The 27,907-nt window shown below is 37.2% G+C and overlaps 1 protein-coding gene across 8 annotated transcripts in view; it reads left to right on the top strand.

Annotated features, from left to right (window-relative positions):
• The window catches only part of IL17REL (interleukin 17 receptor E like), a 47,461-nt gene extending 20,303 nt beyond the window's left edge, over window positions 1-27,158 (top strand). For 2 of the 8 annotated variants that reach the window (XM_031046305.2, XM_031046304.2), the window contains 16 exons: window positions 6,055-6,204; window positions 6,990-7,099; window positions 8,619-8,733; window positions 10,388-10,432; window positions 11,325-11,464; window positions 11,628-11,699; window positions 13,942-13,996; window positions 14,961-15,124; window positions 17,365-17,412; window positions 18,068-18,125; window positions 18,460-18,605; window positions 21,148-21,207; window positions 22,191-22,248; window positions 23,596-23,665; window positions 24,536-24,590; window positions 26,170-27,158. In XM_031046305.2, the coding sequence (XP_030902165.2) occupies window positions 6,055-6,204; window positions 6,990-7,099; window positions 8,619-8,733; window positions 10,388-10,432; window positions 11,325-11,464; window positions 11,628-11,699; window positions 13,942-13,996; window positions 14,961-15,124; window positions 17,365-17,412; window positions 18,068-18,125; window positions 18,460-18,605; window positions 21,148-21,207; window positions 22,191-22,248; window positions 23,596-23,665; window positions 24,536-24,557 (1,313 nt within the window). In that variant the 3' untranslated portion in view covers window positions 24,558-24,590; window positions 26,170-27,158. Of the gene's footprint in view, window positions 1-329; window positions 358-6,054; window positions 6,205-6,989; window positions 7,100-8,618; window positions 8,734-10,387; window positions 10,433-11,324; window positions 11,465-11,627; window positions 11,700-13,941; window positions 13,997-14,960; window positions 15,125-17,364; window positions 17,413-18,067; window positions 18,126-18,459; window positions 18,606-21,147; window positions 21,208-22,190; window positions 22,249-23,595; window positions 23,666-24,535; window positions 24,591-26,169 lie in introns of those variants that run through there. The other 6 variants (XM_034062996.1, XM_034062997.1, XM_031046303.2 and 3 more) reach the window with 6 other exon arrangements.
• Window positions 27,159-27,907: the final 749 nt, after the last annotated feature.

Consider the following 27,907-nt stretch of genomic DNA (forward strand, 5'->3'; position numbering starts at 1 on the left):
TTGTAAAGAATAAGCTATTGGTCACTGTGAATGGCAGTACCTGATGAAATGACGTCTGTATTTGACTGAACTGTTAAACTTGTTAGAACAATTGCACCTCAGTAGAAATAATTGAAAATAAGGATATTACTGATCTTGTGTCCCCATATATATCAGGTTGTCATATTGAGTAGTGATGTGCATTTTCAGTGTATTTGAAAATCTTTGTTTAATCCTGAAAATTATTTCTGTTGTGGACTGTATGTTTACTTGTTTAAGGTATGTTTGGATTTGTGTATTTATTTTTATTGTCACCTCAGCTTTTATAATATTTTTGTTTCTGTTTGCAGGGGATTCATTGTAAAAGCAAACCTTCCAGTGAGTATACCTCATTCACATTTTTACTGCATTTGGTTTTGAAAGATAAAGATAATTTATTGCAGCTAATAAATCCACTTGCTTGGTGACATGCACTCTGTCCTGCCAGGATGTTTGCCACCAGTTTCCTTCTATGAAACACTGCAAATTGGTAGGCTCTGATAAATAATAGGTTAATAATGACTGTGCATTGTTGCTTTATATTTTTCCTTACCATACATGGTCATTGGGAGAATTTGCTTAGTCATTTCACATGTTTTCATTGCTTCTACTTATTGTTATTACCTACAGCAATAATACAGCTCTTGAATTACCTGAACCTGAGCATCCATGAATCACTCCTCTAGTGCACATGGTCACTTGACACGGAAGTATGAGGCAGGTGCCCTGTAGACTGTTCCCTCCTAGCCGGAGGCCCAATTCTGAGCTCTGCTTGCCTCCATGGAGCCATTCCTGGATCCATGTCTCAGAGTCCACAGGCAGAGAGAAGCTGCAATACGGAGCAGCAAGTATGTGAAATGCTGATGCTATGGCATTAGGTGTGAGTTGAATATCAGCTGTAAGGAGTCTTACTCTGAAAGCATGGCATTTATGGGACATGTGTTGAAGTGGGGAGAAAGGACATGGCTGTGGAAGGGTGTACTTAAAAGTCCCACCTGAAAAAGTCTGTAGTCTTCTGATGGTGAGCAGAGTGAACCATCCATGGCTGGTTCAAGGATTGTGAATGAATCTCTTCAGGATTAAGCAGCTGAGCTTCTAGTTACACAAACTACATGGAAGACTGGAGAAGAAAGAGGGACACTGACCTTTGCTCTGCCTTGCTGAAGCATGCCTTCAAGCCCTTGGGCAGCACAGGCTGAGGAATCCAAGCCCTTCAACCTTTATCTCAAAGGGAAGGACACATGCAGTATTGTTGGTTTATGAGTTAAAATCTGTGCTGGGTGTTACACAAATTTAGATCTAGATAGTGAAGACTCATTACATGTACCATGAGGTGGTGATTCACCCATCTTAGGACAAGGTGCTTTATGTGCTGGGAGGGAGGTGAAAGGGGTTCTCCCTCTGTTGACTGTCAGAGGTGCTTAGATCACTGGCTGATTGAGGTTGGAAGAGACCTCTGGAGGTCATCTGGTCCAAAACCCCTGCTCAGGGTCACACAGATGCAGGGTCATACAGATGATGCACATAAGCTTAAAATAGATGTTTAGCTATTAGCTGTATATACACTTTGGGCACAGAAGAGTTTGTAAACTAAAGATCCTTATCTTTCAAGATGATTTACATGAAGCAGACCTGGTTGTAGGTTTTCAGTGCTGCCTGAAGATGGCTTATCAGCTATCTTTAATACAAGTAACATGCAGGATGACTCAGCCTTATAGGGGTGATGAAAAGACATATTTCTAGTCTTCATCCTAATTCACTTGTGCAACAGTGGGTGTATACTCCTTTCCATATTTCCTTTTCCATAGTAATTCTTTTTAGTATTTACTGGGATAAAATAACCTTAAAAGACTTTAACTGTATAATAGAACACCTTTCCAGTACTCACTGCTTTTAGCTACCATGAAAAGATAACTATTTCTTTGAATTCACAGCTATCAGCTCAGTGGTATTTGACAGTAGCTTTTATTCTGCCTTCTACACTATTAGTAGTCCCTAAGGGCTACTGTAGTATTCGAAATTCACTGCAATATATCCAGACATTGATATCAATATGTCTATGATTTTTAAAAAGCCTTATATTTGGCACCGCGTGTCACCGTGCTGCCCAATATCCTTGAAAGTTTGAAATGTTTCTGAATGTACACCTGTGAAACCCTTCTAATTTACTGTGCATTGAAATCTATGGGGAAAGAGAGGCTGTCAGTCTGAGATCTAATCAATTTCATAATTGATGTAAGTACTTTTAAGTAGTCAATTTTATTATTTATGAACTGAAGTGCACCGTGTGGTTATCTTAGAAGAGCATATCTAGTTTGTTTATGAGTTTTGTTGAACCATCCTAGTGCACAGATGCATCAGCTACTGTAGTAAATCATCAGATACTATAGTAAATCATACTGTAGTAAATCATACTGTAGTAAATAATTTAGAAATGCTATTATATTTTATACTCATTTGAGTATATACTCATTGAAGCAATTTTAGTGTCCTTTAGATATGCTCATAGTTTTAGCACTGTCAGCATCCTAAGTAGTTCAGATTCTTACAGTTCCTGTAGGGGAGAAATACAGAACGAAAAACAGTTAGGATTTTCTATTGGGTGTTGGCCTGGACTTGTTAATGTGTTTTCTCTGCAATTTTTTTTGCTGTTCTCCAATTTCATATTCTTGCCTGAGGCTTCAAATTATCCATCTAGTAATTTCTGTTACGTATCCATTGCTCAGCTCTGGCTTCTATTATCCAAGTATACATAAGGTGTGTTTTGCTGTCGTGACAGTTCTGGGTTGATTGCTGCATCATCAGATAAAAAAATAATCTGCTGTGGTTGAGCTGATGGCGAAAGTACAAGGAAAGTGTCTACATGCTGAATAATAAGCCTTGGCTTCTTTATGCCTGGGCTTATATGTGTCCATAATTAAGGAATCTTTTATTACAGCAACAATCCCTCTCTCATGTAGGGCTAATTACAGTTATAATTCATAAAGATAAAGCTTAGGCAAGATTTATCTAGCAGATGGTTGTGTAGCAAGATGTATCTTTATGTCTTCTGGGGTGTAGATCAAACTACTCATGAGAAAAGGAAAGAGGTGTGTGTTCCAGAGGAAACTATCTAAGGTGGGGGGATTAAACGATGATAAGGTAAGAGTTTACTGAGGAATTAGTCAGAAATGAGTGTCATACTGTGATGATTTATAGAATTAAAATTATTTTCTGACAGATTTATTGTGATCTAAAACTAATACCCTCATGCATGATATGATCCATTTAAGTTAATAATAATAATGAGTATTGCAGCATCTTTTGCAACTCTCAAAATGGATCATAATGGAAAAAATCCAAAGTGGAAGAATAATTTTATTTTATCCAGTGTATTGCTTACTTGTTCTGACTTTGAAGGTAGAAACTGTGAACAAGGACAGTGTCCCTGCTTATGGATAGACAGTAGTCCCCAAAACTGTGTTTTGGCATCTGCCTGATACCAATCTAATGTCAGTAATGCACCTAGTCATGACTTAGAATTCTTCTGAGACAGTTCCAAGATTGAGACATCTGGTAATACATTACCTCAGGCAGTATAACTAAGGACAAAATTCAAATAAGTCATGATGAACTTTCCTAAAAATTAGTAGGGTCAAATAATACAGTTAGATTCACTCAAACAGAATACTTTGTAAAGAACTGTCAGCTGTGACAACGTGTATATATATATATACACATTGCTCTTCCGTTAAATTGTTTCTACATAAACATGGGAATTGGCTAGATTATAGTCCTGGATCAAGACATTTACACCAACAACCAAAGAACTGAGCAGAAACAGTCACTCCTGGATACCGTTTGGTATTCACAACTGCATGTCATGCTATGCAGTCAAGAAAGGATCTTTTTGAGGAAAGAAAGCTAAAACTTATCATCACTTATCACATTATTAATAATAATTATCAGGTAGTTCTGCAATATAATAACCTCCCAGTTAACTGTGGGTGGATTGATTGGGTGATGTACAGCAACTCTTCATCCTGAGATACCTTCAGCATTGTTACACCACCCATTCTTGGCACATGGAGTACAGTGTTCACATCTTGCTGCTGTGCATTGTACTATAAGGCTCTCTCGTTTCTGTGGAAGCAGGTTTACTGGTTCTTCAAAAGTCTATGTACTCCTCTGCTCTTAAAGCCCAATCTGTATGTTTTGAATGATCTGTGCCTTTTCTTTGGTTTGCACAAATCGTCTTCTCTTGTTGCCAAAATTACTTTGGATAATCAAGAGTTGACTCTACTGTCAGTTGAGGTAAAGTGTCATTGTTTTTCCATTCTTTTCCACTTGGTTTATATCAGTAATCCTGTTACCTCCAAAAGATGCTTAATGGCTCAAAACCAAGATGATGGAGTGGAGATTCAGGTATGAAGTGTTGGTTTTTTATGACATTTGATGTGTATAATGAAAACTTATTTGTCCTGATACCAAGTGTGAGGGCACCTTAAGTCCTGACATGTTCAAGCCTTATGTCAGCCTGTCTTCACACTCTGCATGTATCAGCATCTGATCCTTGACCTTTAAATTTAGAGCATTTTCTTCACTGGAGGGGTTGAAGGGGTAAGTATGGATAAGCTTTGCTCTTTGTCCTCCTCCACACCCTACCTTTCCTCTGTGAGAGCTGTGGATACATCTTCCACATGAGTCAATGGGCAGCCATGCTTGACAACAATTCTTGGGTAGGCATTGAGGGATGCATCCTTTCCTGATGATTTAGGAGTGTTATCCTGTATTTTATGGTACACATAGTGTTGTTGCATGGGTGTTTCATCCTATGCTCTTCACCATACTAGTTGAACTCCTCCTAGGAGTATGTTAAGCAGTGTAACTAACAAGAGTCAAGTGTTTATTTTTGTTCTTACCGCCTCTGCTGGGGGGAGGAGAATGTGCAGTAAAATACTTTGTTTTACTTGGGTGACTTTTAACTTCCATGCTATGTACCAAAGTGGAAGAATAAGAAGTATTTCGAAGAAATTGCTATGAAGTAATTACAGCTAAACTGAGGTGTTTTGTATTGTATACCACAAAGCCCAGGGGCAAACCCCACTTCCCTGGCTATTTGTTCTGATAGTTTTTTGGATCTCTTAATTTTTGAGACTAAAACCAGTGTATGTGACATAAAGGTGCCCAAGGAATGCATTTGGGATTGAATTTAAAGGTTGGACTTGATGATCTTAAGGGTCTTTTCCAATCTATTTGGTTTTATGATTCTATAAATCCACTGTACCAACATAAATTCATAAAAAATACTTGATTTCTGTGCAGGGCAGTCTGAGAAATAAGCAGATAAAATATCAATCATTGATGAGATTTGGGGCCTTAAAACTCTTTTTCTTTTTTGGGGGCTTTCCATAGGAAAATAAAATGAGACATAGTAGTCATGTTCTGTGCCAACCAATTGCACCTTGAAGAAAGCCTGAATAATATTTATCCTGCTCTTTCTGTTCTGGCCTAAAGCAGAAGGAAATCTTGTAGGTGTGAGGGATTTTTCCAGGACTAGGAATACAATGGTGCCCTCTTGTGTGAAAGGGATATTTTAACATTTAACACTTAATTTAGCATTAACTAAACCTAAAATTAAAATACTGTTTATGTGAGTGCTAATAAGGTACAGGTAATGGTTTTGAAAATATTTTAAATGGACTATTAGCCTAGCCACGAACTAGCAGATTTGATTATTTAAAATCACTATTAGTATAGGTGTGCTTTAATTGTTAGGAGTGTGATTCCTTTCTCTTCTGGGTTAACACTTACGTAAGCCAGGAAAAGTATTATCAAACCCCATCTCTAATTTATTTCTTTCCAATCCCCCCCGCATTGGTAGTGAAGCCAACTAGCTATATTGTCCATGCGAAAGTGTTAAGTAAAGTATTGGCTTTGCTGACGTCAGTGGTGACTTTCCTATTTATTTCAGTAGAACTGGAGCTTCATCTTTGGTGCTTTCTCTGACTCAGGTATCCTGTGCACAATGAGATTTCTCTTCCTTTGCATTTGCAGGTGGTATTTTTAACAGCTTCTGCCATGATGCTCCTGCATCTTTACCTTCTGTGGTACTGAAAAGCATGAAGATCTCAACAGTGATGAAATGTGCCCAAGCAAGCCCATGCTCTCTTCATTTAAACATTAAAGGAACACTGAGTCTGGATGGTAGGAAGCAGATTTGCTGCTGAATATTTCTGTTTACTTTTTGTTTATAGTTTTTCAGCCAAATTTTGTTCCATGTTGCAATATTTGTGTCCAAGCTGTTTTCATATAATTAGAAAGATACTTTTTTGTGAAACCATTTTACTACAAACCAGGATAAAGCCATGGCCCTTCTCAAGGGAGTGAGAACTGAGATAGTGAATTAAAGACAAGTGAATTTTTCCTCCCAACATAATACACTTACCCTCTACCAGTGCCCCAGGCATACTGCTGCCCTTTTCTTTCTTGCTCTGACATGCATGCATGCACACACATACACTAATTCTCTCTGCCCTGCTAACCCAGACATGAGTGTCTGCCCCAACAGAAGGAAAAAAAACAGGTTATGCATCTGAAGTTACAATTCTTCTCTAAAATAAACCGAAAGCACTCAGACTTTGGGGCATAATCTATTTTTACTAACACCCCACCATTTGTGTGCTTAGCGTGTTGCTATTTAGATATTTCCTGGTGTGCTTCACTCAGAGTTAATAGGTTTGGTTTGGTTTTGTTTTGTTTTTTTTTTTTAATTTGCATAGTTAAAGTTTCAATTTGTAACAATCTGTATTAAATCCTTGCTCCTACTCCCATTTGTGTGTTATATATAATGTCTGTTTCTTAACAAGATAAAATACATGTGCTTTTTGCTCAGAAGGAAAGCTTACAATATAATATATTTTAATTTATTTTTTCTTTTCCTTAAAGATGCTCAAATTACATTTTTGAAATCTATTCCTAACTCATTTCAGAGAATATTCGTGGGCTGGAAATTTGTTCTCTTTCACTGGACACGCAGAAATCTCAATGCGTAAATGTGAGGTTTGCTAGGAAAAAAAGCAAGATGCTTAATGGAAAAAAGGTAGACTTCTTTATTTTGGATTGATATTCTTTTAAATGTTTATGAGACTTTGGGAAAATAAGAATTTATATCTCCTATTTTCTGTTAAATCTGTGGAAAACTGCAATGAAAAGTATGCTTCAGCACTGTTAGATGAAACTAACAAAATGTCCTTTTACAACCTATAATTTGAATTTTCCACCAGTTTTGTTCTTCTTCCACTTACCTTTTTGCAAGTGAAGCTTCCTCTGCAAAGGCTAATTTTCACATCAACCTTGCTAGCTTTCCTTTTGCACCCACCAAATTGTGGGAAAACTTTTGTAACTCTAAATGATAGGAAGCACAATTCCACAGGGATTTAGAATGCATATATATGATTTATGATGAAGCCTTGGATGACATGGTGAGGTGTCCCTGCCCATTGCAGGGGGGTTGGAACTAGATGATCTTAAGGTCCTTTCCAACCCTAACTATGCTATGATTCTATGATACTATGATCTAAGTGGAATTTACACATCTAGAAGACAACCATTGTGTCCTAAACTCATGGTAATAAATGCAATAACAGAGTACAATTTTTTACTTAATTAAACCCAGAAATATTTGTTATTAAAATTTGCAACTGGGGATAAAAAATAAGAACCACCCTTGACCAACTGTTTAAAAGACAGTTACTGGTGGGTAACTGTTATTAATCCCAAACAAAATGTGTTACTTCATGTGCTTTGTACATGTTACATTGATTGCACATGTGAATTAAAGTTATTGTCCCAAACTGCAATTGCAGTTTGTGCTCTGTACCACTTGATGATCAAATGGCCTTACAGACAACGCAGGGCCAGCACTGAACAACTGGTCGCTTTCAAAGTAAGCTAGGTTTATAGGCAAGAATCAACAAATACATTAATTAAATTTTCTTAGTTTTAGCTGAGTGACTAGAATGGTGACATAAGATGCCTTTTCCCCTACAAATGCCTTGTACCAAATAAGAATGTACACAACATGAAAACCTACATAGAATTTAATAGTTACTGCTGTCAGAATGACGTGCTGTAACTGGACCTCTATTTTTGTTACCTAAGTTATTTTCTCTCTCGCAGCCTGTTACTGGAGTGTACATATTTGCTGAAGTTGCTATTAAATCTTTAAATAGACTATTTCCCCCCCATCTTGCAAGTGTTTGTGCTTGTAAAATGCCTGCAAATTGGGACTCTTGGCAGTGTGAAAGAAGTTTTTGCTTTTGAAGTCCAACAAGCCTTGGATACCTGTATTTCTATGCTTTTAGGATTAATTGATGGCTTGTTGATACTTGGATCTGTGGGAGTGACAAAGACAGCAACATCCTGAATTAGAAATAATGATACCCTTTGAAATCTTGATTATTTTACTCTTACTGCTACAATATCTGAGACTGCTTATTGATCCTTGTAAATATAAATAAATATGATCAAAAATATTACTTGCTTAGCTCTGATGGCCAGTGGTTTTCATGTATTCTGGAAGGCACACGCAAACTTGATTTTCTAAATGTTTTAAACAGGTACAGATACAATTCAATTGCATTGAAGTCAATGTAGCACAACACATCTATGTGACCATGAAAACAGTACCAAATTACTGTGAAGTCAAGCTGAGTCAGGAATACTATGTTGAAGGTAGGAAAACCATCTTAAACCAGATGTTTTTCAAGAAACATCTTCTCAAATAAAATACTCAACACAACCCCCAAAAAGCTCAAATACAAAGCCAAATCACATTCTGGGATACACTGATCTAATTGATGGTAGTTCATCTATGCAAAGACCCATCTTATTTTGCATTTTGATGATTTATTTTATGCATATGAACATCTGACTTGCTATAAAAAAGAGAGATCAGAGTTTATATCTAATGGTACATGGGAAACTGAACTACACTATGTGTTCATCCTTATTGGCCTTCTTGTAACTGGCATGTGCTCTTTCTCTCCCTGCAGGCTCAATTTTCTGTACTCTCTGTGCAGAATGTTGAGCCTCTGCCTCTCTTCATAGTTAGGCCACAGGTGGGTTTAGAGACTGAAGAAAACTCAATAAGAAAATGCAAAGAAACGTCTTTTACTTTCATTAGCTAGCTGTTCTGTCACGTGATTCCATGTAACTAGATAAGGATAGGTATCACTTTTCCACGGTTTTAGGGTAAAATGCCTACCATATGCATATAGAAATAGAATCAGAGCTGTGGTCTAACCAAGTTGCAGTGTGGCTAGTAGAGACTAAATGGTGGCGCAAAAAGTGAGATGGGATCCCATGTTTGATCCAGTGCCTGGGACTGTCCTGCCTTCCCATCTCCAGAGCCTGTGGGTGGTTATCTCTTGCCCTTTCCCGTTGGTAGTGTCATCCCTTCCACACAGTATCAGGTGCATTTTAGCACTTTCACACTTTCCTAGGAGTAAAGCCTTTTTGTGTTTAAAAAGCCTTTAATTTTCTTGATAAATCCTGTTTCACTGTTGAAGTAGATACGTACTTTGTGAATAAAGAGGAGGGGGAAATAAGGTTTTATAGAGATGAGGTTTAAGACACTCTTCAGACAGTAAGGGTGAGTAAACAAACGAAAATAGGAAATGTTTCCCAGCGAAAAGAGTTGTGTGGGAAATGAGAGCAAAGTGCTGCTCTGAGTTAGGCAAGGAGAGGTGAAAACAGTACTCAGCATATTATAAGCTGATACAGTGCTCTTAAATCAAGATTTAATTTTTGAGATACAAATATTAGGTATTAATTCTGAAATTATTACCTGGACTCTAATTCTCCCTGGGAGCTAAATAAGATATTTCTTTCTGAGCCTAGAGTACAGTCAGAATAGTAAAATACAAAGTTGTTTATAATAGAGGAATGTGCTTGGTAGACAACAGGAGTAGCTTTCAAGTAAAGGATAACTGGAATAATAATAATAGTAGTAACAACAACAATTATTATTGTTATTAATTAAATTACTGTTAGGTACTAGGTAACAAAGTGCAGTGTTATGATCTAGACTGCCACCTTAAACTGCTGCTGAGGTTTTCTAGTAGAAACCCCCCACCAGTGAGATAGTTGCTTAAAGCAAGTTGTGATATAATCTCTGTGTATGGCAAGGGTACTTTTCTTTTTTGGTGTTTATCTAGAGGTAGTTTTGTTTTTGGGTGTTTATCTAGAAGTGGATGCAAATCTGCCTTTAAAAACAGGCACAAGAGAGAGGTTTCTTGTTGGGAAGCCTTTGGATAATTTGGCAGTTTGTTTACACAGTTATATAAATAAAGCAGCACTGAAGAAAACTCTAGCTTCTATTTTGCAGATTGCAGAAACAGTGATGTGGGAAAATATATTCCAGCTTGTTCAGGTGAGTTGATCTTTTATACAGTTTAAAGCTGTGAGATATTTCCGGCGACCTATGCAGAGAAATGTTTTCATAGCTGAACAAGCAGAGATGAACAATGTAGTTGATAGGTAATGTCCTGGAAGGTGTGTTCCTTTATATAGACTTGGAAATGCTAGATAGCAGATAAAGATATTGACAATCTATTTAATACTTGAACTTTTGGAAATCAGTTTGTGTCCTTTTAATTCTTTTCAGGTTGCTGGTTTTATATTTTGTCTGTGGACAGATCTCATAAATAAATTTAATTTGCCAAACTGCTATCCTGATTTTGGCACACCCATGAATAAAAAAACCCCACGATCCCCAGCATTGTATTTGTCTAACATAGTTGCACATATATCCGTGGTGGATGCACCACCCCTGGGGACATTCAAGGCCAGGCTGGATGTGGTTCTGGGCAACCTGATCTAGTTGAAGATGTCCCTGCTCATTGCAGGGGAGTTGGACTAGGTGGCCTTTGAAGGCCCCTTCCAATCCAAACTATTCTATGATTCCATTATATTCTCTATGTAATGAAATTGAAACCTTGGTATAATCAGCTTTTGTAGTAGTTGTAGTGTATATATTTCAGGTATTTGTACATTAACTACATAAGATTTCAAGTATTAAGGTTGAGGTACAATCAGTAGGTGTCCTGGCTTCTCAGTATTCCCAATGCTAATTTTAAACAGAATAATATTGAAATTTATTCTCATGAAAATTATTGTATTTCAATAATAATAATACCTTTAGGAATATCAGAATATAAAGTTATAAAATTAATTCTGTACCTTTTCTAAAGAAATAACAAAATAGAAATAATAAAGTAATAAAGAAACAGATGTGAATTATATGCTTGAATTTTCTTTTTCAGCTGGAAAGTTTGATTATAATGTAGACAGAGCAAGGAAAATTATTTCAGTGAATGTATCCAACTTTCTTCGAGATCAAGATTATTACATTCGCCTATGCCACAAATGGTTTACATGTGAAGATGTAGGAGCATTTGCTGTGGTGAGTTAAAGCTCAAAGCAGTTTGTTGAACTGGTGGGAGGTGATTTGTATGTGGAAATAATCATTGAGGTCATAGTCATAGTAAATGGCTTTCTGTAGCTTTATTTAGCTTTATTAAAACTAATTTACTGTCCTGGCTTCATGGCTGTCTTTTTAATTTCAGATAAAAGGGAAGGAATCATTAAAATCAGTTTCTCTGAAATATTCTCAGCTACTGCCTTGTCTTTGCATTGAGGTAATGCAATCAGGAATTTACTATATACCTGTGTTTCTGATTAAAGAAGTTTGATCTCTGATTTGTGCTACAAAAGGAGGAAAAATCTGTAAGAAAAGGTTTTTTTACAAAGGCTTGTCTAACTTTATGATTATGTAAATGAAGAATATATTTTTTTAGGAAACACTAATTAAAACACGGAGATAAGAAAATGGGATGCAATTTACATTAATTTATGGAAAGTATTGTGTAAGATTAATTTGACTTTTTTTTTCCTAAGCAATGAAAAGAAAGACAATTTAATCTGACTGAATTCCAGCATAGCATCTGATATAGTATTGCATGAGAAACTAAAAGAGGAACTGAAGAAGCTGGGGGTGAGAACAAGATTTGTACGGTAGATAACACCTAGCTGGAGGGCTAACTTGACTACTCCTGTTGAATGGAGCTGTGCTAGTAGGAAGGTTATTTAAGGACCACACTTAGAGCAGTTTTTGTATAAATGTTTTCATCAATGACATGGGCACAAAAAGTGGGAATGTGTTAAAGAGATTTGCTGATAACACAGTTGAGAGGTGTAATCAAAATGAAAGAGGATGGGGAAAACTGGAAAAGACTAGAGATTTTTGTACGTGACATAACTAAAGGAGGACAAAGTGTAACATATGAAGTGCAAGTTCATGCACTTGTTCTAATAAAAAGAACTCTTGTAAGATATGAGTCTTCACTTAGAAATGACAGTGGAGGAAAAAAGATCTGGGTGTAATAGTTCATTGCAGGGTGATTAAACTAACATGCTTACATGATGTAAATCTGAACAAAGGTTTAGTGCATTAGGTTATTCTAAGCTAACAGGAAAGTATGGGCAAGGCCTTTTTTGAATACTGTTTATGTTTCTGGTATCTGTATTCAAGAAAGATTGATTCAAATGGAAGATGTACATAAAAAATCTAAAATGGTTGGGGAATGGAGAGACTGTCTTATAATAAAGATTCAAAGAACATGTTTTCATTAGTGTAGTAAAACCCATGAAAATAGAAAATACATTTGTGGTCTAAATACATACCAGAAGGGTCACTTATACAGAAGAAGAACAGGTTTTTAAGTTAAAGCCATTCTTGCCACAAGAATGGAGAAAACATCATTTCATTAATATATTCAGGATAGCTACAGACTTATTTTACTTTTTATTTCTGATAATCTGAGAAGTGAGATTTCAGAATATCTTTCATAAAAAGTTATAAAAAGTCACCAGCCAAATTTAAAATGTTCTTGGTAAGATATAAAGATACCATGTGAGCCTAGTTTCTCAGTGAATTTTGGAATAGGATTTAAGCCTCATGGATTTAGATACCTAAATGTTGATGTCCGGTTGTAGATATCTACAATTGAATTAGATGGCCAAACTCTTTATTCAATGGAGATCTAGTTAATGTAGTCAGTTAACCAACCAAATGTTGATGGCTATTCTGAGATGTGATGGATAGCACTGTAGACTGCATTGGCTTGACTCCATTTGAGCATTGCGATAGTAATTTGGGCACTTCACTCACACTCAGATGTGTGCGATCTAGGCACCTAAAATCACATACCTTAATATGCAAGTTGAACCACAGGGTCTCTTCCAAGCCTAGAGATTTTTTTATTCCACTCTGAAAGGTATGAAGTCACTGGGAAGATGTTATTCTTCTCAGGTTATACACAGAGAATTCCACAATACAATTCCTGAGCAAACAGATGGGAACTGTGAGCAACAGGAACATTTGCACATTAATCTAAATAACTAGGGTATAATAACAGCCATATACATATACTTGCAGATTGGGTTAAGCTCTAGTCCTCAGATTTTAAGGGTACATCTTTTACCACTACAAAGGCCAGGAGGTCTGATACTGAGATTCTTGAATGTCTTTTGTTGCCCCCTGGAAAGTAATGACGCAGTAAGAAACTTTATGAAAATCAAACTGGAAGACGTTCTACAGGAAATTAGGCTAAACATATGACTCAGAAATAGTAAGAATATAGTGTTAGAAGGGATCCCCTTGGTTCATAAGCTCCAATGCCTGTAACTGCAAACAATAAAATAGATACCTAGCGCAAAAGTTTCTTTAAAAAAATACTTCGAAAGCTTTCTAATAAACACAGCATCTTTATCTTTGGTGGAAAGGTCTCATTCTGACTCATTTCTGTCTCATTCTTACTAGAATGTTAAAAACTGTTGTATCTGAGAACCTCTAGGTAATGACCACTTTTTGGGTTGTAGGGCTGGCTGGCAATTCCAGATGCAAGGAGGATACAACTTTGCCCTTTTGAAAATGGCAAGTACTATGTGATTACTTTTTATATGAGTAGCTCCAGTGGTATGTCACCATTTGAAATTCACTTAAAACCATACATTGCAAAACTTCAAGGAAATCATCATATTGTTTTGTTTCACTGTGGCTAGACTAAAGAACTGATTCTCAGACCAAATTTTTCACTAAGTTTATGCCAATATAAACACTAACTAACTTTCCAGTAATTTCCCACATTTTCTAAGTCACAAACAAACTGGCCAGAAGGAGAAAAAGACACTGAGGTCAGCTTTGCAATACTGCTATGAGAAGAGGATTTCAGGGAGAGATTTTCCTCTTTAGTGAGCCCAGTCTTCATTTCCAATTTATTTTACTGTGGAAGAATATAGGGTTTATGACACTACCATTCCTTTAAAGCAATGGAGTGCAGTTTGGATAAATAAATTTTCTCTATTTATGCAATAGAAGGCACATACAGGAGTGTTCAAGTTCTGTCTGTAGCTGTGTATATGCCATATAGTCAGATCTGACTTAAAGGTCATCAAAGCAAAGCTTACTGGACATCTGCAGTATGAAGTCCTAACCTCTATTCTTAGTAGCTGTTCAGCCTGAGAATGGGTTTCATGGGGCACAGGTTGGGTTTTTTTCCAGTTTTTCTCTTATTCCTACCTATTTCCTGTGCTTGGAATAGTTATGCTTTGCAAGCACAGGAAATCTGGATCATGGATCCCATGATTCTTTTCTTCCTTCAGTATTCTGCGTCTTTTCCGTCCCCTCCAACTGCAATCATTCTCTGATGCTGAAGCATAGGTTACATACCTTTATGTAGTCACAGGAAGGACAACACTGCAGTTTTGATGGGTGAAAATACCAAGGAAATGGAAAAGCAATGGTTTTGATTTTAAGCACATGCATAGCTACCAGGTCTATGAACAATTCTGATTCATCTTTAGACATCTTTACTAATATTTCCACTCTTTGTGTACAGATACGAAGGCGCTATGGGATAATATTGTTTATAACCCAGTAACACAAACTCTAGCTTGGGAACCAGCCTGTCCCGTGCTTGTCCTGGTTAACCTATGCAGGTTAATGAAGTCGAATGACTACTGTGAAGATATACAAAACTCTTCCAGAAGTTCTCCTGAGAAAGTAAGAGCTGTGCAGATTTATTCAAACTGTGAGATTGAAAGCCACCACCAAAGGCATAATGTGAAGAGCTGGACTTTGAAAAAAAAGCAGTTGCAAATTCCTCTCTTCTTCTCTGATACTTAAAACTATTCACAAATACAGTCTGTTCTTGTACACTAACCACATGATTTATTCAAAATGCTCACTGACTCACTACTAAGAAATAAAAAGTGGAGATGACTGTGAAGCTAGTAATGTTTGCTAAGTTCTTTGGGATAGTGTGTCTGCTTTTCATTTATAGTAAAGGCATGATTCATCTGCCCTGACATTTTTAAAAGATAGGTGTTCAAGTCAATGATATTCATGTCAGATGCCCTTTAAAGTAAGTGTAAGAGACATATTGAGAGAACAATTCATCTGAAGACAGGCATAAAAGAAAGATAGGAGGGATTTCCCTCTGAAGGTATCTCTTTCTTTTAACTGAGTCTATTGTGATTAGGTCAGATTTGGATATTTAACATTTAGACACCTAAACTGTGTCTAAAACTTACTGCTTTAGTAAGGCACAATTGCTTTGTACTCTATTAAGATCCCTTTGAAGTGTCTTCCTCAGCCTGGTCCAATGTCCCAAAATTGTGCATGTTGAAATTCCAGGTCCCTGAGTTCTTCCAGCACTTATATTCTCAAATTGAAAAGAGTTTTCACGACATGTATCTTGAAGCACTTCATACTTAAATCTGAAGTCTCATGATGCTGATTTATGGATTTATGAAGTAGGTTGGTTAGAATTCTAGCTTTTGTCTTGCAAAGTAGGTTTCAGGCTTTGCTGTCTTTGTGGAGAGGAGCCAGAAAATTTGAGGTAACAACTGAAAAAACAAATAAAATCCAATAAAAATTCTTAATTTTTGAAACTTTATAAGTATTATTCTGATGACATGATCTGGGGAGACTGATTCAAGCCTGTTGAATGCTTTTTGATTAGAAAGTCCTGGCCAAGTGTTCAGTGATTCTTCAGATTCGTCATTTTATGGCTTTCAACAAAACTTTGATCTTACAAAGGCATATGTATTTAAGACATGTGAGTGGCCCCCGTGGGAGTTGTCATCTGCTGACAACAAGCAGAACTCTTTGCTTGAGGAGGAGAAAAATAAAACAGCCTAAAATGAGATTTGGCTGGCAGTGCTCATCTCCATTACCGGGAACACAATCCAATGTTAGTTTATTACAGACGATGAAGGTATTTACTCATTGCTTTTACCGGCTGAATATTAATTCATGGACAGAACAAATTTCTTTTTTCCTCTAATTCATTCTAAAAGGTTTGATATTAAATTTGGTTCATTTATTGTACTGTAATCCTGAAAAAATTCTCTATAGTGTGCTGGAGATGGCTTCAGAGGTTACTCAGGTAGTGCTAGCTCCCCCAATAAATCTACAAAGTGCTCCATCCTCTTATATTATGCCCACATACTGACTTCGGCCCAAAAGCTACATAAGTCTTATAATTAAGATGGGGCTTTCTCTGCTGATGGCAATGCTGCCTCCATATCTGAGTGGACTCCTACAGAACTATCTTCTGTGACCATCTTGTAGGTATATATGAGGATATACATTATGTTCTTATCAAAAAAGTTACAGGAAAGAGATGTTTGGTCACAGTGTCACGTGTTGGGCTCACTCACTTGAGCAACAGTGTTTATTAAGAAATATCACTTACAAGGGTAGTAATAGTTCATAGGAGACAAGGCTTTTTATGGTGTAGCCCTTGGTGGGTAAACAGTTGTTAGAAAAACAATATTTTGTAGATCACTTAAATGGATGTCTAAAATTCAGATTACTTTTAAGGCTTTTTCTGGAATAGGGATACAAAAAAGTAAAAATGTTTCTGCACTGAATGTGGAATGGCACTTGAAGGTCTATGTCTCAATGTTCTGCTGAGTTGTTGGTGAGTGGTAAATAAGGGACTGAAACAAGGCTGTGTAATCAGAATTTTGCGCAGGCACCACTATAGAATCAATTAATTGAGCTCTAATGGGTCAGACTGACTATATAAAATGCTACATGTTACAGATAAAAAGAATTGTTAATTCAAAGTAGTGATGGTTTCTATTCTTACTGTTTTATGTGCTTAATTTCCTGGGATGCTTATAGAGGAAACAAACGAGTCTCTTTCTCAGTAATCAAACCATGAAAATTTTGGGCAATTGTTTTTGTGAAGCTAGTTAATGAAACAAGCTAATAACGACTGCTCTCTTTTCAAGCAGGTTAAATACTCTCGTGTGGACACTCACCCGAGGCTTTGCATGAAGGTAAAGGTATTTCTTTGTAAAACACCTGTTAACTGCCCTCTTCCCGTCAGCTCTAAAAAAATGAGTTGCTAATAATCTTTAGGATCCATATTTTGTTTCATAGCTCTGCTGGGAAGTAAGAATGAAGGAAATGTGAAAGATTGGACTAAAAGGAGGTTCTTTGGAAGTGTATCAGCAATGATAGATAGGGGACAGGTCAGATTGTGTGCTCTGTTTTCTCTGCTTAAGAAAAGCAGGGAAAAAAGGTTTTAGGTCAATGCAAACTCTGGAGTATTCACTAAAATTAATGTAAAAGGTTTTCCATATTAGACACTTGTTAATAAAAATGATTGATATACTATATTTAATGGAGTGACTTTTATTAATCTGGTTGAGAAAAAGATGCCACATAAGGTTAATATAAGTATATTATTGCTTTCTTTTAGATTACTTTTAAGTCAATGGAACTACATGTTTCTGTAAAATAAGCATGAGTATAAATACCTGAAGGACTAGGGGACCTAATTTAAATCAAGGGTTGGAAGATACCATAGGCAGATAAGCTATGAATTCACTTTCTCCAGCTTTCTGGAATGCACTGATCTGTATGAATGAATCTGTAGCCACAGACTGAAACTGAAAATTTAGTTTTACTAACAGATTTCTCTGTTTTCAGTTTACAACCAAACAAGGCTCTTGGGTTAAATGTCCATTTGCTCATGGAGAATTTCCAGGTAAATATAGACTTTTTAATTATGTAAAATTAAATTGTGAAAAATATTTAAATCAGTCACTAGATATGAGCCTTCTCTAGTAAGCAAATGAGATGTGTTTCACAACACTGTAGCTTGAAAATGATGACAAAAAGATTTGACAGCTTGTTACTTCTATGTAACCCCAGTAGATCAAGTGTTTACCAGTATAAAAAGTAACTTGTGGGAATCAAGAAAATTACTTGCATATCACTTGATAGCACTTAACAAACTAAAAAGGCTTTTATTTTAGATATAACAACTTAGAATACATGTCCTTGTACATCTAAAAGTAAGTCTTTTCCCCTAATATCAGCTTGGAAAATGAGAACTGCTGCAGTTGCAGAACAAATACAAGTTTTCTTCACATCCCAAACCAAGGCACAATTCTCAGTACTTGTGTGTAACAGGACGCAGCTGGCCTCATGTGAATCTCTTGGGATGCACCATTCAGTCTCTGTGGTTTGTATATATTATTTCTTAAACACTCTAAGTCTTTTTGACAGATCTAACTGCCTTCATTTATTTATTATTCTGTTTATTGCTCTGCAGCTTGAAAGTATTAATAAACCCATGTACATATTGGAACAATTACTGGAACTTTTTTAAAGTTGTAGTTCTAATTCTGATCTCACACTGAAGCAAGAAATAAATAAAGATCCTGAAGTCAAATGAATCACACCAAAGGAAGTGACTATTGAGAGGAAACTTAATATTCTTTTACCATCATTTTGTGGTATAGTATTTGTATTATGTATATAGCAAAAGTTAGTATTAGTGTTTCATATATGGGTCACTGGTACAGCTGACCTGGCAAATTTCACATCATGGAATGTAAGACTTGAGGCATAAATCCATGATGATCTTGAACCCCTCTGACTTCCACAGCTGCCAAAACAATCTCAACACTAAAAAAAGGTAAGTTTTCAGCCAAATTAGCTTTTTGAGCCAGCAGGCTGTGTGAGTACACAACTGCTTCTTCCAGCAAAGCTGGGGGAGAGAAGGAAAAGATTAGGGGAGGGTGATTTCTGTTTCAGGCACAGCTAGTGATTAGTCTCTTGCAGCTAAGCTCGTATCATGCATTTTCAGTGCAGCATGTTGGCCTGCCCTTGCCCTTCAGCACAGCCTGTCAGTTACCCTGTTGGACTGACCTGTGATCTAGCAAGAGGTACATCTGGAATGTGGAGTCAAAGAGCAGAAGAATGGCCATAGCATTATTTTTCAAATAGAGAATATTAGCAGGATAGGTCCTACCAGCTATTAGGACGACTATCCTGAAAGATATCCAGCTGGTTCAGGAGCCAGCACCTTGGTAGTGTTATGTCCACCCCCAAATGTGTGCTCCTGCTGTCTGCTCCCCTGACAAGGTATATGAGATGTCATATGACGGACTTTGAGAAAGTTGAAAAATCCAGATATTGTGATTTCCACTGTTATTCCTGCCTGTGTGCATTGACTTCATTCTGCTGTAGGGGGATGTGCTTTTGAAGAGAGAAGCATGTTGTAGCTCCTACACCTCTCCCCTTTTTAGGATACATAACAGCTGTACTTCTTTCTTGCCACTGTTCACAGGTATATGCTGCAGCTGGGACTTTTTGAAGTACCTCTGATGCTTTCACTGTGCAGGGTGTACATACCAGAGGGTATATATGAAGCAGGCCTCTATGAATAAGGGCTTCTTAAACTGAAAAGGGTGGGCACTGACAGCTGAATTAATTTTCTAATGAATCAGTTTAGCTCTTACACCTCCAGTGCTGAGTGCAACAGAGCAGCTGTTAAAAGCAAAGTTTCCTAACTCAGTTTTGCTGCTCAAGCTGAGAACATACTTCAGTGGAACAGTATAACTGCTCCTGCAGGTGATCCTAGAGCTGAATAATCATGGAGAAAAGCCTAGGAAGAAACAGCTATCCAAATCAACAGACCGCAGAGGACATTGTGGTACTATCAAGAGCTTGTCCTAGGGGGGCAAGTTATTCAGGGAAATGCTGTGTTACTGGCAGAGATGGAGATTTGTATGGTAGAAGAGTTGTCCAACAGTGTGTTCAGTGAACACTTATAGTGGCACTGAACTGGTTTCTTTCATATGAAGTCTGTGGAGTTTAGGGTTTTACAGGTTTCCTGTGTGAATTGTTAAGTGGAAAGGGGTACCAGTAAGTCACAGCTAGGTTTTGAAGTGTGTGTTTTGTGAAGGGCACTGATGCATTTAAAAATGCTGTTTTCTTCCCTCTTTTACAAGCTGTTATATCCTTGTCTACTGTGGCAGAATGGAAGCCCAATAAATTACATACATTTTCTGTCTCAACACCATGAGCAATGTTCACAAAGTTTTCATCAAGACTTAGCTCTCTACTCCAATAAACCAAGGTTCATTCTGCACGATCCCTGTGAATCTGTGCTCGAAAAAAGAACATATTCATCTAATTTGCCCCCAGTTATTTTTGGAGTTTGCCACGCTAAAAAGAGCAGTGGAGGATTCATAGTTATGAGTGAAGTACACTAGCTTTATTTTGAGGACAAACCAGAAAAAGATCAAACATTAAGTTTCAGGACAGTCACGTAGGACAGTTTTACCCCAAGGCTGAACTTGTTCTTAGCATACAATGTGGTAGGAAGTCCAGGAGAACTGTAAAGAAAGAGTCATTCCTTCAACTCGTATACACCAGAGAAATGAAATTAAGATGGTTATTGGCTAACGTGGTGTGAGCAGATATTGCAGGGAGGATGTCCTGCCTTTTGGTGCTTCATAAAATGTGGGAACATTAGCCCTCTTCCTGTGCTGGCCAAAATGTGCTTGACAAAACTACACCACTACTTACAGTCATTGAGATCCAGGGATATCTCTGAAAATAAATGACCATTGTGAATATATACTTTATTAATTTTCTGACAGGATAGAATATATAGTATTACTGGCAAACAAATCAAAATGCTGGAGAGACACAGTATATTTCCATTGTTCCAGGGTATGGAAAATAATAGTTTTCAATTCTTTTCTTTTCGTTAGGGAGATTCTGTATCAATTGCTATGTCACGGGAAATGTGTGGGTCAACGTTTTGCATTCAGGTATGTGTCCTGATTTCACCTGGTACTCTGTGCAAAATAAAGCATCAAAAAAGGGAAAACCAGCAGGCACTCTCACTGCTTTCCCATCCCAGCCAAATCTGAGTACTGTGAAAACAGAGCTGGCAAAGAGCAGTATTTATAGCTTGAAGTGCTGCCACCTCCTCTTGTTGAAATTACTTTAATTAACAGAGAAGGTGCTCTCCATGATCTTGCTATTTTGTCATTGACATATAAAGGGATACCAACAGGAAACTGGTAATTCTGTCTTTATACATTCCTTTGTAATAAAAAGTTCCAAGGTATCAAAAGATCCAAGTAAATCATAGATGAGTTTTTCAAAGATTGACATTAGCTGGAGAACATTAGGCATATAGCAAACAGAATGGTAAGCGCATCATGGCACACAAGAATTAGTGCTCCTCAAAGCAGAGCTGAGCAAATGATTTTTGACATTTTTTACACATTGTTACTGTAGCTGAACTTAATAATCCAGCATTAATAGCAAATGAGCATGAAGCTGGTACGTTTACTTGTCTCCAGAGTTAATGTTCTTAACAGACATCAGGACAAGCCGTTGTCAGCTTCACTTTCCGGTGCTAGGAAGAAAGGGACAGGTGAAAGTGAGATTGACAAGAACCTTCTGGGTAATGACAGTTCCTCTTTCCCTAGTGAAAATCAGATTTGGTGGTAAAATTGACGTTTACTTATATAAATAGCTTATTTTGTAAATAAGACATTATCTGTCACAATAAAGCCCCCACTCAAGAAAAAAAATCTGATTAGCTTTATCATTAGAAACCTAAAGGTGATTGCAACTCACTAAATATACAACAGATCAGCAGTCTCCATATGTATATATCTAAAAACAGATTAAAATTGTAGTAATTTGTGTAAACTAATAAAGCAACCTCATTTTGTCAACACAAGTGTTTAGTAGCAGTGCTGTTGAAAGGGGAATAAGCCTCAATTCTTTCTTTTAAAAGGGCTGGAGGACAGATGTAGATTATTCAGTTCCACTGCAGATCTGTGATATCCACTGCGGTAAGTATGAATGATAACAAAAGAAAAATTAGGTCTCAACTATACAGAAGAGAGCACTCCACATGAAGAGCATTTTCATTGAGAAAGCAACGTGTGATTCACCTGACTGAATGCAGGAGTCTGCATGTGAGCTGGATATGCTCAGCTTTCCTCATAGATAATGGATTCATACCTCAACTAGCATTTAATTAGCTAGGGCAAGGACAACTTGTGTGGCTGGCTGTTTTCTCTGCTTCCTGGGTGAATTCTCCATCACATGCCAAATTCTGCATGCCACATCCATATTTACCTTGCTGTCAGTACACGAGGTAATTAGGTAAAAACAGTCCTTGGCAAGCAGGCACACAGTGCTGTCATTGTAGTAATTCCAGTAGGAATTCCCCATCTCTGCAAATGGGACTGTAGTACTTCTCTCATTGCAGTACAGTGAGGATATTGTTATGATTTGAGCTCATGGAATCAGAATATTCCAAGATCTCCAAGCCCTGGAAGTAAAGCCCTGGAAGCCCTGGAAGTGTAGAAGTTAGTGACTTCAGGATGAACTAAGGCTGTGGGGTTTACGGTGAGGAAGAGTGAATTGACTAGTTTAAAACTAAGAGGTCTAAAAGGACTCAAGCTGAGAGAAGACTCAATCTGAGCATTGCTGAATTGCCCCAAACCCACCTACCCAAACTTCCCTTCCCACTTCACTGTAAACATAGTGATTCCTATGACAGATGTTCTTTGTTGTCTAACAATACCTGCCAGTTAACTACAGCTTCAGATTTAGAATCCTGACACTAAAAAGGAGGGTGCGTGAATCTGTAGTCTGGAATTGGAAGTGTAGATCTCTGTGGAAGCACTTGCATAATGCAAGTTCTGATTTCTTCTCCACTTAAAAACTTGTAACAAGCCCACTCAAGGTGAATCAACTAAATAATCAGTGTGTTGTGATTCATGTAATCTGGATGCATTTTCCTCATTCATATTTTCCTTTTAACAAACTGAAGTGACAAAAGACACGTAAAATACTGAAAGGGTTCAGAGATGGCAATCTGGGAATGCCCTTCTACCTTACATCAGGAGAGAATGGGTCTGTGTATTAAATGAAAATGGTGGAATACTGAAAACTGACTAAAGAACTTTTGAGTCACAGTATTTTCTTTAGTTGTGGAACTTTCTGTCACAAGTTTTGTTCTGATCAAGAATTTGTGGGGATACAGAAAAAGGATGAGAAACTGCAGATCAAGAATATCAGAATATGTGATCACTGTGTTTGTTGCATAGAGGATATTAACCTCATGCTTTGTGAATTCTGCCATGCTTATATTTTTGGGATAATGTGGTCCATCTCTGTCGGCTGAGCAGGAGCGGGTTCCCAAAACCTTCCTCTGAGGCAGATTGGTACAAACTACCGCCAGAGATGGGACAAAACTAGGTGGGTCTAACTCACTGCTGTAATTGTGTAAGACTTTTAATGTAACAGTAATAGAATTACTACTAAGGACTTTTGGATACTTAGATGTTTATTTCCTATAACAAAGATATTTTCTCAAGCACTAGCTTTTTCAAATCAGGAGATCATGAAACTTTCTTAAAGTCGATATCCCCAAGGGTGATAATTATTACCCTGGGATACTGTTGTTTTTGAACCTAAGATGTTAAGAAAAACAACCCACGTAAATTTGAAGGGATTATTAAACCCAAAATTAGCCCATAATTTGTGACAATTTGGATTATACAAAAAGGCAAAATAAATGAGAAATAATCTTATAATGGGATAGTGAAAATATGTCACTGTTAAAAATATCAAGCAGCATCATGGTGTTATTAACATATATTTTGTTACTCAAACCCAAGATTCCAGTGACAACAGTGTCTATTATAAAAAGATCAGCATACTTAACCATCATGAAGGCTGCTTTCTTTCCAGCTGCAACTGACATTTAGTATGCATTATATTGAATTCCATTGCATTTTTCTACCAGTTGTTGTGCTTTGGAATTAGAATGGGTTGTTGTTACTTGCTTTACAGAGGATGGAAATAGGAAAATACATATTTAACTTTTTTTTTTTTTTAATAGCATTGGCTTAGAGGCAAACCTCTGTGTTCTTTTTAAGTTTTATTTTCCTTTGCCCATTTTTCTGTATTCCATTTAATGTAGCCAAACATTTTGAGACATTATTTCACCTATTAAAAATAAACTACTCTGAATGGAACAATAACCCAAATCAATTAATGTGAGAATAAATATGTGAATCTTAATAAAACCAAAATGGCAACTGACATCTGAACTTGTTTCTTCAGGTTTCCGTGGTCAGACATATAGCGATGGAAACCCAGCAAAGGCTATGGCACACAGGTATCCATCCAATGTACAGTTTAAAACACCTTTGTGAGTTGTTTGAGTTGTTAATCCTGAAAACATACCATTGGCCTCTCCAAAGAACAGGAGCAACGTTTGAGAGAATTTTGTACTAGCAAATTTCATCTGAGTGAAATTTGTACTATTATCTCTCCACTTTCCTTGTCCTCACTAAAAACATCTCTTGCTCCTGTGATCTTTCTCTTCTTTCTCACTTTTTTATTGCACCACAGTGCAGTCTGGCATCAGAGGTAGCTGCCTTGCTGTCAAAGAGGGGGACAAGGGGAGACAAACAACCAGTAGAAGTAAGAAGTTTATAAATTCAGAAGACAACCTTCAAAAGCCCTGTAACAATCTCAGATTTGCTGAGCATGACATTGTCATGGTTTAACCCCAGCAGCAAGTACCACGCAGTTGCTGACTTGCTGCTCTCCTCCCTGGTGGGATAGGGAGGAGGATCAAAAAAAGATAAAACCTGCGGGTTGAGATAAAAAAAAATAATATTTGAAATAAAGGAAAATATAATAATCATAGTAATAATGAAGAAGTGTGTATGAGAGAGGAATAAAACCCAAAGAAAATAGGAAAAATCCAAGTGATGCACAATACAACTGCTTACAGCCCACTGACTGATGCCCAGCCTGTTCCTAAGCAGCAATCAGTGCATCCCAGCCAACTCTCCCGTTTATACACTGGACATGACATACTGTGGTATGGAACACCCCTTTGGCTATTTTGGATCAGGCGTCCTGTCTCTGCTCTGTCCCAGCTTCTTGTGCCCCTCCTCACTGTCAGAGAGTAAGAGAGTGAAAAGTCCTGGATCAGGGTAAGCACTACTGAGCAACAACTAAAACATCAGTGTGTTATCAGCATTGGTCTCAGACTAAAGTCAAAACCACAGAACCGCACCAGCCACTAGGAAGAAAATTAACTCTATCCCAGCTGAAACCAGGACAGAGGTTCACATTACTAGCACCTGCCCCCTGCTTTCTCTCTGACATTTGCAGCAGATTAGTCCCCTCTGTGCTTTCATGCATTAGACATGTCTTCTCAGCTATTTCAGTGTTCTTTTCACTGCCACAGCCTTTTGAAAAACACCTATTCCCAGATTGTAAAAAAATCAATTATTAATGCAGTCAATGGGTGTATGATTTGGTAGACCCTCAGTTCTTTAGGACGTTTAGGATACCTTTTTGGAGACAACCTTGAATAGTGGGAGTAACCTAGAACTCCAAAAGAGAGTAGAGATGCTCTGAAAATTCGTTGTTCAAAGGTGGGAAAAAGATGCAGCTTTGCAGAAGTTATACAAGTCATGAGGTTGAGAAAGTATTATCACCTTTGCTTTGAGGCAGTCTTTGGCTTTTCCCTTGTCAGGAGATACCATTCAGAATAAGGTATCTTGGATTTGTTAATTTGTTCATATGAGTGCTGTTTGGACTGTGCCGTGCAAGTCAACAAGCTATAGACAAATGGTTACATGTATTATTTAAGTCCAGCAATGTATGAATGCAATGAACTCTCTCACACTTAAGAGAAAAAAAAAGCCAATGTTCTTTCCTCTTTTGTTTTTCCCTAGAATGAAGAGTGTGCATTCCTTGCATTGAATTTAACAACACATTTTGAAGGTCTTTAGTATGTTCTCAGCATCAAGTTGTATTTTGGTGTAACATGCAAGTCTTGTCTAAATGGTCATCTCTCATCTTGGTAGTTTCTACTAATTACTGTGAGATTATTGTTGTGAGAGAAGCATATAGCAAGTTAGACTTATTCTAACATGTCCAAAAGAACGTGAATTATGATTCCTTATTTCCTACTATTTAAAACCAAAAAATGTCTTAGATCACTTAGAGAATCAGGTTCACATTTTCTTCTAAATTAATATTATACATACGATATTCTATAAATGAGTATTGTCATAGTACCTTGTGTACCTATAGAACAAGTATTTCAGATTTTCTTATTTGTAACCTTTGTTTTTAAACCATAAGCAAAAGTGTTTGAGAAATTAATAATGAAGTTTTCTCAGCTTTGTTACATTATCATTCTCTGCAATTTCATTTGTTTTCTGATGCCATTCTGATGATCTCACCATGACAGACCATATTCTTTAAATATATCTAACAACTGCTTTCTGTGTTTGCATTTGTATTTGACTTGGAGATAACCTTCTTATTTGTCTGAGGAGGTACATGTTTTTGGTTTGATAGCTATTTAAAACAGTCATGTGGAAATCCAGCCTAGCAGGAAACAGTTTAGTTGAAATAATTGAAGTTGTTTTTTGTTTTTTTTTTTTTTTTCTTTTCCATTATATCAGTATTTATACTCAATTATTCAAAACAAATATTACATGCTGTACTGATAATCACATGTTTGGCCTTTATTTCCCTAAATACTCCCTTCAAATATCCTTACTTCCTGTTGTGCAACAAAGAAAAGAAGAAAGTCAACTAAAAGATTATTATTAACAAATCCTGAAACCATGTGGAATTGCTCATGTGGGATCAAGAATATGGGTGGGGAGTGAGGGTCTGGAACAAGAAGTTGATCAATAAAAAATACTTTCTATCTGAGTGTGGTTTTTTGTTTCAAGATTTTCAAAGAGCAATTTATAGGAGACAAATATGGTGTGAGACATGTGTTGTGTTGAAACACGAGGTTTTTGAGGTGACCTGAAGAGAGTGAATCCTGCTTGATTCCTTTGATATCAAAGCTTCACTGTGTAGACTGTTTCCTTCATGATCCCAAGAGTGAAATTAAGAAGCAAATAAGGTCAAGTACTGTAATCAATCAGTTGATTTATTACAAAAAGACAATTGTTATGAAAAAAGGAAATTATTGTAAAAGAAACAGCAATGGGACAAATCAGAAAAAAAATAGAAATGAAGCAAGAATTCAGGGTGCAGAGAGAGAGAGATAGTCACCACCATGGATGCAGTGGTGTCCCCGGGATCCGTAGCCATTGTCAGAGGTGATGGGAGTCCTTCAGGGTCTGTAGTTGGTAGAGCAGAGTGTCCCTAAGAGTCCGTAACAGTCATCAGAGGTGGGTGTCCTCATGGACAGTGTCCTTGTGCAAGTGTCCTCCTGGAGCTGTCCCTTTGAAGGTGAGCTCCTGGTAATGTCTTCTCCCTTTTATACTGAGTCGGGGATGGGGGAGTACCTCTGTTCTTGACAACCCATATTACACGTTCCTGGTGGGCCAGTTTCCCTGGTCTAGTGGACAGCTCTTCAACTGCACGTCTGCAGCAATTCTTGGCAAAATGGACAGCAAGTTTCCTCACACCAGTCCTTGAGATGATGGATGGAAGAGTCTTAGC

This window comes from Melopsittacus undulatus, chromosome 5 (genome assembly GCF_012275295.1).
Source record: "Melopsittacus undulatus isolate bMelUnd1 chromosome 5, bMelUnd1.mat.Z, whole genome shotgun sequence".
In the NCBI taxonomy this organism is placed as follows: domain Eukaryota; kingdom Metazoa; phylum Chordata; class Aves; order Psittaciformes; family Psittaculidae; genus Melopsittacus; species Melopsittacus undulatus.